Here is a 12,477-nt window from a genome sequence, read left to right as displayed (position 1 = left end):
GCTTCTGCCAAACCCTTAGGTTATGCAACACAGGTAGAAAAATAATTAAATAATAATAATAATGATTATTATTATTTCATATAGTAACATTGGTAGTAACATACATGATTTATAGGGTTTGACATTAGAACCAATGTTCTTTTTAAGTGGTTTGTATATGGGATAAATCACTGAACAACACAAGTTACTGTACTGAAATTTGTACCCTCCACAATGGTATTTGTTCAGCATCATCTATAAAAAAATCCCCACAGAAACTAAAAAGACCAATGTTTGCAACTGATTATACAGGAACTGACTGATTATTAAGGAAAAGAAACAAATAAAAAAGCCTTGGCAAGTATTTTCAGCAACAAAATCCTCAGACAAATCCAAGTTGAATTCAAATGTTTTGTCAGGCTTTTTCACCAGGTCTCTTTTCCTTCTGCTAATCCCTTTCTACCCATCTGAGGACCAACTGCTCAGGACCATCCATTCACAAAGGTCTGAAATGTGCCTAGCTAGTAACAAGGTCTATCACAAGCTGCACAGTAGTATCTAATGCTGCTTGTATAACAAAATGGCCATTTGAAATTGCCTTGACCTCTAGTCTGGATTCAGATGCAATCGTGACTGTTTGAGGTGTTGGATCCTACTTTGGCTTATACCTAACGGTAGATATGTGGTTAAACGTGTATTTTTTTATATTGTTGTACATTTTTATTTATTTCTCTTCTGTCATTACAGCTTACTTATACTCTCATGGTACTACTTTTCAAGTAGTATTCAATTTATTTTTCACTCACTCTGTTACATCCGTAGTAGAAAGCCCTCCTCGTATTTTGTTTCTTCTTTCTTCTCCTCACTGTCATTTTCTTATTCTTTCTTAAAGACAATGGTATTTTACTTAAAAGTGTAATTCATAGACGTGGAAAGGATCTCAGTCAAGAAATAAAATCAACCACCATTTGGATTAACTTTGATGTAAAAATATCGTTTTACTGAAAGAATCTTAATCGAGATTTAATCACACTGAGGTTATGATAGAAAAGACTCATAGACAAGATCAAGTTCAGCTTTTATTTTTATTTAACATTTATAGTAGTTATGCTAAAAAATACAGTTTAGCAGCAAGATCTACTGTATGGAGCCCTGCAAGAGGTTTTGTTCTTACAAACTCTTGAATACTGTGGCTTTAATAATGCTACTTGTAGCCTTAAAAAACAGATATATTTTTTCCAGCAAGCAGTTTATTGTTTTCTGCAATATAGTCTATATAAAGCTGCAGCTGCTAAAGAATCTGGTATGGGTCTCTAACAACTCCTTTATTAATTATTTCCACCCCAAGGAGACTGATACCAGATGGAAGGGAAGTACTTCGAAATAGACTGTGCCTTGATTGCTGTAAGATGCTTTCCTGAGAGACGGGGAACTTGCATTAAAATACCTGCACTGACCCAGATGGCAAGGAATTTCTGTGCTCCAGCTGGGTATTTGAATCCTCAACTGGAGATTTTACAGAGAAGCTTCTTCAGTTCTTTCATTTTTTGAGTATTTTTTAAAGCCTCAGAACAAAACTAAACTTATTTCCTCATTATGCAGTGAAACCCACCTGATTCCCAGCAGTCTAAGATAATTCTCTTTTTTTTTCTTAAGTACAGACATTGAAAACTTTTCCTTAGCAGTACTTACAACACAAAATTTTCACTTGTGAACGCAGAAACAGTTCACAAATCTGAAAAGCATTAACTTAGAAAGCGGAACAAGTGTAAATAGAGGAACTATTAATTTGTAAGTTATTATATTAGTGAATAAATAGTAACTTTGTCATCTGCAATGCAAGAATTGTTAGCTTATTTTCTGTTACAAGTTATTTTAGCTAATAGGGGGTCTAGAAAAAGCATTTTAATAGATGAAAAGCACAAGAGTAGTTAGTAACGGCATTTAAATGGCAAGGGAGCAAGGCTGAAGCTCTTTGAGGAACAAGAGCCTTTGAGAAAAGCTTGTATGGGTGGCAGAGAGACACACATATTGATATTTCATATGTAAATTTTATATATAAATGCTACTGCTGATTTGGAGATTTGTGTTAACAGGATTATTATTTTTGGTCCTGTATATTAGACACTATACTGGATAACTCCCTAACCTTACTAATGGCATCCCAGTTCTTCCTTCTTCACTTCTTCGCTTCTGAAATTATTCTCAGTTCTTTGTAGTAAATACTGCGTTTTCTCATGTATGCTGCATGCCTCCAAGCACAATTTGTTTTCTTGTTCTCATTCCATTCCTTTGGCAAGGAAGATAGAAAAATCTGACAAGTAGTCCCAGGGCTTTTTGGAATGTGTTAAAGTGTCTGCTTTTCTCTGGGAACAGCCCCTTTGACTGTCTCTATGTAAAGCTAAAGGGAGGATGCTGACAAGACCTTTGCAATTTTAAACACTTGTGAGTGAGCTGTCATATCCTTCTGATCTCCCAGAGAGAATGGGAAGGGGTAGCCACACATCAGAAATGCAGGACCCAGGTATTTACCTTTTCTTTTGAGCTGTGTTTCATAGGCCATCGCTATGAACATGGGTTTTCTATGATTGCAGAATAAACAGGCTTCTTTTGAATTGAGGTGCTTCTGGTATAAACACAATATTACAAGAAAAAACAGGATAAGTAGACATTACAACAAATAACACTTTTTTTTGTCCATCTTTGGAAAGTGAAACAGCTGATAAGATGAAATGTGGTTGTGTATTAAAATGGACAACTCTGAAGAGAAAGAAATGAGGCCCTAGGAGTATGTTCACGCATTTTAAAACAAAATATTACCTTCTTGCGCTTGATAAGTCTGCATGCTCAGCTCTTTCTAATCTGTCTGCCATGGGCTGTAAAATAAAATTGACCTTTAGTCTCCTTATAATTAGGTTAACACCCATGTTTAAGAATACAATCATGTATTAAAAATAGTCAATTTTATTTCACCTCAATGTGCTAAGTATTATCTGGCAGAATCTCTCACCCTTTATTTAACAATTAATTTAGAAGGAATATCTCTTCTCATGCACAGAGGATACATTACCAGACTGCTCTTTCAGAGCCAGTAATCTATGATCCCACTATACAGGTACAAATGTGTTTTTCCCTTCAGCTGCTTGCTGGCTCAGTCACTTGTCTCTTTTTTTGCAGAATGATTCCTGGGGAAAGCAGTACTCATACGCACTCTTCAAAGCCATGAGCCATATGCTCTGCATTGGTTATGGAGCCCGCGCCCCTGTCAGCATGTCTGACCTCTGGATAACCATGTTGAGTATGATCGTGGGGGCAACTTGTTACGCCATGTTTGTTGGTCATGCCACTGCCCTCATTCAGTCTCTGGATTCCTCACGGCGACAATATCAAGAAAAGGTAACTAATTTTAACGAAACACCTTAAGTTTTGAAATAGATTAATGGGATGTTTTAACTGTTCAAAAGGCCATATGAGTTTCCATGAAATAATTTAGTAGCATCTGAATCCTATGGCAGATTTCAATGAACATGAAGGAATTCAGAATGCTCCGTGAGCTCAAGATATTCATGCATGAACCCACTTTCCTTAGGGAGCAGACGGTTCTGCATGTCATGTGCATTGAATGAAATCTTGGATGTGAAACTTGCTTTAAACTCTTCTGTGAAAACTCCATGCCCTGGTTCAGACTGTGCTTTGTACCCCTGTGCGCTACACTCTGTAGGCAGTTGATCTAGGCAGCTTGAATAAGGGCCTTAACCTCGGTAGCTTGGGCATGTCTATACAATATCCTGTCATTCCTTTGGATTGCAGTTTAGAGATAACCTTGAACATGTCAAAGAATGGCCTTTTAGTGAACCAGACCAAATAAATTAGTTTTGTTTGGAACTGTCTCAGAGAAGTGCTCAGAAGAGGTCTTTAGTTACTTTATAATGGTATTGTTTACACACTAATATCCATGAACTGTTAGGTCTTCTCCAAGGACAAAAGGAATGGTGGCCAAAGGGTAGAAAAGTAGAAAGAGTTTAGTGGAGGAGAGAGTTCTTTATGAAACAGGAAGAAGAAGGTTGTTTGATTCCTTGTAGGTATGACTGGAATTAAAAAAACATGAATGGGTACGGGGTGGGAACTTACTGGAATGAGTGCTAATTAACATTGTCAGTTGTGTAATAAGAGTCAGAGGCAAGTGTGGGTGAAGCTATAAAATCAGGAGATGAGGCTAGGTATGGTGGCATAAGGAAGAAAGGATCAGAAAGAACCTCAGCAAGGGACAATAAGAATGTGCAGAGTTACCACGGTGCTTAAAAGAAGCCAAAATCGGTTATTATAGTAAATGGAGAACTAGAGAGGCCATGCTAGGAGAGAGGCCAGCTGAGCAAAGTAGTGAAATCAGACAGTAGTGAAATCATCAAATAAGAAACACAGCCTGAGCAATAGTATTTGGCATATGTCCATAAGAAAGTCCAGAAAGGCAAACTGGGCAGAAATCCCAGTGTGATGTAACACAAGCATGGGGGAGAAACCTGGCAGAGAGTAAGCAGGGGAGAGGGTGACCCTGGCATCTGCTGAAGATGAAGAGGAATGGCCTGAGTTCACTGGGCAAGAAAAAGGGAAAAGTCAAAAAAAGATTTGAATAGGAAGGATTGGAGTGTTTTCGTTACAAGTAGGCAAAGAGGGAGGAAATGAGAGTGTGGGGGAGAAAAAGAGTTTACATTCAGTTTTGTTAAGCTTGAGTCACAACAAGACCACAAGGCCAATATATCAGAGACAGGGAGAGGTAAGGGATGAATTATAAGTCCAGTAACAGAAAAAAATAGCCAGTGGATGACACATTAATCTTACAGCTGTTTAAAACACAAATTTCCAAGCAAGAAAGCCCGCACTGTTATCTTGAAACATAAGTGAGAATGAGAAATTTAGGAGAGGATGAGTGAGCATTAAAACCTCTAAAAATCTGAACTCTGTCAGTGACCATTTGAAAACCCCTAATCCGCCTCAGTATAAAGTCACGAGGTTAATGCTGGTAGGTAATGTAACCCAAACTAACCGGCTTGTTGAGTCTGTTCTGCCAGCTGAAAGGGAAGTAATTTTATCAAAATGGGACACTTGTAGGGAGCTGTGGGGCGGAAACATCTTAACCATGGACATGAAGGAAAACATAGAGAAGTTACACCCTAAACCTCATATAACTGCAGTTTTGTTAGAGGTTAGAGTCAACATATATACACACACATACAGAGATGTATGAAATCAGCAGAAATATCACCACCCACAGAATCACAGAATGTTAGGGATTGGAAGGGACCTCGAAAGATCATCTAGTCCAATCCCCCTGCCGGAGCAGGATTACCTAGACCATGTCACACAGGAACGCGTCCAGGCGGGTTTTGAATGTCTCCAGAGAAGGAGACTCCACAACCTCTCTGGGCAGCCTGTTCCAGTGTTCGGTCACCCTCACCGTAAAGAAGTTTTTCCTCAGATTTATGTGGAACCTCCTGTGTTCCAGCTTGCACCCATTGCCCCTTGTCCTGTCACTGAGAAGAGCCTGGCTCCATCCTCATGACACTTGCCCTTAACATATTTATAAACATTAATGAGGTCACCCCTCAGTCTCCTCTTCTCCAAGCTAAAGAGACCCAGCTCCCTCAGCCTCTCCTCATAAGGGAGATGTTCCACCCCCTTAATCATCTTCGTGGCTCTGCGCTGGACTCTCTCTAGCAGTTCCCTGTCCTTCTTGAACTGAGGGGCCCAGAACTGGACACAATATTCCAGATGCGGCCTCCCCAGGGCAGAGTAGAGGGGGAGGAGAACCTCTCTTGACCCATCTGAAACCTCATCTTAATCATTATCATCAGACCTTACTGGCTGCAGCATGATATCACAATGTTTTGAGCATCAGAAATACAGTGCATGTGTAAAGATATTCCTATATTTTGAGCTGTGTTGAGTAACGCCAGTTTCATTTGCGTTTTTGGTGTAAATTAAAACCCAGCACCAGTGAAGTGGTATTGCATTTCTCATGTTTTCACATAAGAGCAAACAAAGTTTTTTTTCCCCTCTCTTTTTTATGCACACACTTTATTAAACATTAGCATAGAAACATCTGGCATTTTTCAGTTCCTGCAGTTCTCAACATTTTCATTCTTCTTTTTGATTTGACTTTTTATTTGTTTCCTGACATTAGTGGCAAAAGCATAGCATGACATCGATAATCAGGAATGAAAGAAATGAGCCAGAAGTTGCATGTTTCTGTGCTTTAGAAAAGTTTTTCTTTTTTTCTGGCAGCCATTTGTATGCCAGTAATTGTGGGCTAGAGCTAAAGGATGTTTTAATTAAAGATTTTTTTCTACTGATTTCTGAAACCCTGAAATCATATGTATATTATCAGCTATAATAACTATCCTGACATGTTTGTATATTCTTGCCCATTGCATTACCATGGTTTAATCACATATTTTGAAATAAATCTTTGATTATAGCCTAAGAATTATAAGACATTACTATATACTGCTAATGAATATTATATATTTTTCTTTAGTCTGCAAACTAGATAAATGGGTATTTCAAAGACCAGTTTGTGCTACCCATTTTATCAGCATATTGTCTAAATTATTAGCTTATTTTTCACTTAACTGACACTTGAGAAAAAGGTAAATCAAATCTCCAGCCACAGGTTTCAGAGTTTTAATATATATACTGCAATATCTATTTTTGTCTAGTGCTTTGCTTTTTTTCCTCCTGGAATTAAAAAAATTGGAAAAATCAGGAGACTGTGACTTGTTTTGATTTTTTGGGTTTAAATGCTAGGAACAACTTATTTTTTTTAGTCTTGGGATTGTGTGTTTCTTGGCTCTATTTTTTTCTTTATAACAGTTACAGAAAATAATGTAATTAACATGTATTGCTAGGCAACGTAGAACGATAGCAGAGATCAAGAAAGAGGTCGTTCTTTAATCCTTCTCTGAGTAACATCATAACAAAATTTTATCCCCCTTTTTTTTGACTGTTTTTTTCTGCTGTAGCTAAAATAGTATTTCATTAATGTATCTGTGGAACGCAACTAATGGAACTAGGGTTCTGGTCCTTCTCACACTGAAAGCACTAGAAGTGACATATTTGCTGAAATCACTGTATCTTCCTCATTCAGATCCTCCCAAAGCTCAGGGTATGCAAAACTAGAACAGGCATAGTTAAAAATGGAAGAATAAACACAGGAGACAAGAGAGAGCTTTCATTAAGCCAAATACATCAAACACCATCTAAGAGCACCAGCTAAGAATTTGACCTTTGCCAAGCACTGCATGCTGAGAGGAATCAAAGTATGACAAGAAAGTAAATATTGCTCCACGTGTTTACTGTTATGGGCCAAAGACATCAGAGGAAATTAACAGTGATTATAATCTGTCAAATGTAGAAAGTGGACAATAAAATCACATACCAAGAAATGCTACAAAAAAGGACGCATTGGTACATTCTGGTCACTCTGAGGAAGTTCAGATGTTTTTCTGCTGAAATGAGTGGAACTGTTCTCAGAGAAAAACCACCTCTCAGATTGAATACATCATACATCACTGATACATTGGTATCAGCGAGTGAAGAGCCAATACCTGACCAAAGACAAAGATGTGTCCAAGTCAGGTATACTCAAGCCATATTCCCTTTTCATTAAGAAAGTCTGACAGAGCACTCTACCTTATAAAAGGACTGAATATATCAATGAATCAGTGTCATCTTAGCACTCTCTTTCCCATCTTTGGTATAAGTCAAAGAAGAATACAGTAGTAAATAAAAGTAATATTTTAAGTGATAACACCTCTGACATTTTCTAATACCTAGGAAGTCACCAAATCTCAAAGACGTTTGCCTTTGCAAAGGCAACATTTATTTGAAAGAACCAGAAATGCATACACAGAATTGTTAACAGTGTGAAACAAAGGAGCCAAATGAACAGTCACTTGACAAGGAGGTGAAGATCATTAGTTTGATATTTATTCCTTTAGATGTTGGCAGTTTTTAGTAGGAAGATGTTCATCTAATGCTGTGGATGTCATTGAATAACCTTGATTGGAGACGGGTTAATATCTCCGCTGGACATATATATGGGCATAAAATATTCAGGATCAAAGTCACAACAACCTAATAGAGGCAAGATTTGTAGTAACATACAGATTGTCTCTGTCACGGTTTAAAGCTGGGCCAGCTATTAACCAGGTGGCAGACGCTCTCTGTTAACCCTCCCCCCCCCCCAAAGGGAAAGGGAAAGGGAAAAGGGAGAGAGACTTATGGGTTGGAAAGTTAAAACAGTTTTAATAAACTATAATAATGAAAAAAAAAAAGGTATAATAACAATAATAATAGAAATAATCAAATATATACAAATATATACAAATATATACAAAGCCAAGACTGAGAGCTTGGAAATCCTCCTCAGGCAGAGTTGCTCCCCCAGCACAGGCAGAGGGGAAAATGCAATAGCTCCCCCCAGCACGGGCAGAGGGGAAAATGCAGTAGCTCTACTGCCATCACACCTGCAGGCTTTTAACTGGAGATTTGGCAAAGCTGGTACCAATCAGTGGGAGACAGGAGGGCCCCTCCCTTCTGGGCCCCACCTCCAGGAGGCAGTGGGTTAGTGATAAACAGGAAAGTGAGAATGACATGTATGGGATGGAATACCTTGCTGGTCAATCCTGGGTCACCTGCCCCATCCACTCCTCCCTGCAGATACAACCGCCTTCGGCTCTTTACTCGTAAGCAGTGACCTTGGGTTCTCTAAGGCTATTTGGCCTGGTTTGAGCCAAACCAGGACAGTCTCATAGCATGAAGTTTTTAAAATTGATTTGATAAAATGACAACTATTAGATCCATTTTCATTATGCTATCATTTTGTATATTTTGATTTTTCTCTATTGGTAAGCAATTCAAACAACTGCACAAGGTTTCAAAAATAGAAAAAAACAATCAAAGCAATTTTACCAATTGCTAGTACTAAAGAGGCATAAAATATATTTAATTCAACCATACACATGTGATAGGAAATGGAAAGAAAAGACAACTCTCTCCATATAGTGGATACTGTCCCAGTCATGGCAAGATATGTTAAGTCATTATTAAAGCTCTAAAAGAATACTGGGCTTGACACCAACTTTATATGTCCCAAGGACATCTCCTGCTAACCCTATATTCTGCTTTTATCTTATCTCTTAATTTATGGTCTTTTAGCACATGTTCAGTTAAATCAGTCTAGTTCAGAAGGAGAAAAGGACCTAAATGTACTTTTCTATAGAGAGAAAAGCAATAAATGCATACAAAGATAATTTAAAAGCAACTTAGTAATTGGCATTGTGTATTTTTACATAGACAGCATTGAGATTTGAAGCACAGATTGCTCATTTTTCATTTCTTAAGCATCCAAAGCAATGCTTACAAATGAATAACAGAGTTAGGGCGGGAGGGCGGTTTTAGATTTTGCAGCACGAGGCCTTGTACCAACTTTTTGACTCTGCCCCTCAGAACTCCAGTTTGGGTATCTATATTGTCCATATAGTCCGCGGGGAGACACTCAACATGCACTTCCAAGAGGCAGCAAGCTCTCAAGGGCAGCTTTGGGGCAGCAGTGGCCAAAGTGTATTTCCGTTTCGCTTCCCCTCCATGGGACTGTGGTACATACTTGAGCACTTTGTGCAGCGAGACATCTGAGATCCTCCCTTTGAAAACTAGGAAGAGGGACCACCTCTTTGTGCTTTTTTCTCTGAGCAGTTATTTTAGGGTGTGGTGGAGGGAATCTCCCATAGAGTAAATCAAGACTTGGTAGCCACTCATTCAGCCAGTGATGCCTCTGTATTTTCTTCAGAGGAATAGGAGGCAGCTCTTCCATGTGTTCCTAAGTTTCAAGCACTTTGTGGCTAAATTGAAAGTGGAACAAAGCAGATACTTTCTCTTAGAAAGCCTGAAAATAGTGTAACACAAAAATGTAGTGTGACTGGTCTCAACTCCTCTTTACTTAACAGTAGTCCATTTTCACTTATACAGCATAATTTTAGCAATAGGTCATGTCATGTTCAGATTGCAGGAGAAGGTGAACCACTTGGCAGAGAAATCTTATCTTTTCTGTGCAATTGTTCTACAGTATACAGTATACTGATTTTGGAGAGTGAAGGATGGTTTACCTTATCCTGTAGTTCTGCCTACTTGCAAAGAAAAACAAAAGGGGAAATAAAGTAAAATCTTGTCACTATCAACTTGTAGTTTTGCAAGTTTTTATAAAAATCTCATTGGCTTGCACAGATACATATCCTATTTGGCTTTGCCTCAGCACAGTATTTTAAATAGTGAAGAATTTTTGAAGTGTGTTACGAATGATCAGGTACAAGAGTTGCTAAGTTCCCTAGAGTCTCGGACCTTTGGGACTGAGTATTGACTGTGCCAAAAACATTATAGTCATCGTAGCATTGCGAAGTAGAAAATTCATTATTTCCTAAATATTTAGGCATAACTGAGAGTCATTGCTTGAGACAGTATCTGTGGATGGTTTCTGGTAGTTATAATTCTTGGTTTTGTGGTTTTATTTGGAAGTCCGAGGTGTTTTATAGTTAGAAAAAGGTCAGTAAGTCTTGACTTTTGGATTATTTCTGAATCATCTTATCATCTTATGCTGTCTTGGCAAACATCAGATGAGAGGCTGCTAAATGGATAGATGTAGTATTCCTGTCTTCTATGAGCCTTATTGATCCTTGTAGAAAGTGCTGAGATTTCTTAGAATAAAGCAAGTTATTAAAAGGTATTTGGTTTAACTGAATTACAAAAAATGACAAAAGAGAAAAAACACATAGCTGCAGCTCAGAAAAAACTTTTCAGATATTCTGTTTGACAGGGTGCATACTGTTATTTAAAAGAATGCACATAAAAGAATATGTAGATACGTGAATTCTTTTATTTGTGTGTATTCTTTTAAATATTTTGATGCATAATTAAGACCATCGCGAACTCAACCTTCTGACATATAAAAGAATACTGACATCATCTTCCTGGACTTGTGCAAAGCATTTGACACTGTCCCGCATGACATCCTTGTCTCTAAATTGGAGAGACATGGACTTGACGGATGGACCACTCAGTGGATAAGGAACTGGCTGGATGGTTGCAGTCAAAGAGTTGTGGTCAATGGCTCAATGTCCCAGTGGAGACCAGTGACGAGTGGTGTTCCTCAGGGGTTGGTATTGGGACTGATGCTGTTTAACATCTTTGTCAATGACATGGAGAGAGGGATTGAGTGCACTCTTAGCAAGTTTGCTATGACACCAAGCTCTCAGGTGACATGAGCTGGCAATGTGCGCTTGTAGCCCAGAAAGCCAACCATATACTGGGCTGCACCAAAAGAAGCATGGCCAGAAGGTCGAGGGAGGTGATTCTGCCCCTCTACTCTGTTCTCATGAGACCCCACTTGGAGTACTGCGTCCAGCTCTGGGGCCCCCAACATAAGCAGGACATGGAGCTGTTGGAGTGAGTCCAGAGGAGGGCCACAAAGATGACGAGAGGGCTGGAGCACCTCTCCTATGAAGACAGGCTGAGAGAGTTGGGGCTTTTCAGCCTGGAAAAGAGAAGGCTCTGGGAAGACTTCATAGCAACCTTCCAGTACCTGAAGGGGGCCAACAGGAAAGCTGGAGAGGAACTTTTTACAAGGGCGTGTAGCGATAGGACGAGGGGTAACGGTTTTAAACTAAAAGAGGGTAGATTTAAATTAGACCTTAGGAAGAAATTCTTTCCTGTGAGGGTGGTGAGACACTGGAACAGGTTGCCCAGAGAAGTTGTGGATGCCCCCTCCCTGGCAGTGTTCAAGGCCGGGTTTGATGGGGCTTTGAGCAACCTGGTCTAGTGGAAGGTGTCCCTGCGCATGGCAGAGGCGTTGGAACTAGATGATCTTTAAGGTCCCTTCCAACCCAAACCATTCTATGATTCTATGACGATATGGAAATACAGCCACGAGGGCCAGTGTGGGCTGCACAGATAGAGACTTATTAATTGAACATGAAAATATTTGTTGTGTCAGGATAGGGCCTCTACTGGCATCACTTGCTTTTTCTTTCTGTAAGATCATCTTTATCAATTTGTGTTTATTATAATTACCTGAATTTTTGCTGCACATAGTTCTGGTATTTAATTTGACCTTGATCTTCCCAAGTTTTGAAATGGGAAAGGACAACAGATACTATTGCAACAAGTAAGGACAAATGCTATTCCCCCTATCCTCCTAACCAAAAATCAGAAGTCACTCACCTTTAGCAATACAGCGACAACAAAATAAACATGTTTGTTTCTTTTCAAGTGGAACTGAATAGTAATGCTTGTTTTGATGGTAAGACTTTAGTAGAGGAATATAAATCAGTCAGAACGTTCTCACTGGACTGCTCTCCTCTTTTATCTTGCTACTTCATTTTTGTATTTCAGCTTCTCGTTACGGTCAGTCTTGCTGGGGTAATCAGGCTGGTTATTTGTGCCTTGGAT

The 12,477-nt window shown here is 39.0% G+C and overlaps 1 protein-coding gene across 1 annotated transcript in view; it reads left to right on the top strand.

The window, feature by feature from the left end:
* Positions 1-12,477, top strand: part of HCN1 (hyperpolarization activated cyclic nucleotide gated potassium channel 1) — a 219,626-nt gene that overhangs the window by 140,163 nt on the left and 66,986 nt on the right. Inside the window, exon 4 of the mRNA XM_068423180.1 lies at positions 3,157-3,375. Coding sequence (XP_068279281.1) covers positions 3,157-3,375 — 219 coding nt within the window. The remainder of the gene's footprint in view (positions 1-3,156; positions 3,376-12,477) is intronic.

The sequence above is a fragment of the Nyctibius grandis genome, chromosome Z (assembly GCF_013368605.1).
Source record: "Nyctibius grandis isolate bNycGra1 chromosome Z, bNycGra1.pri, whole genome shotgun sequence".
In the NCBI taxonomy this organism is placed as follows: Eukaryota; Metazoa; Chordata; class Aves; order Nyctibiiformes; family Nyctibiidae; genus Nyctibius; species Nyctibius grandis.
The sequence above is the reverse complement of the archived record's forward strand: the minus strand, read 5'-3'. Positions and strand labels throughout refer to the sequence as shown.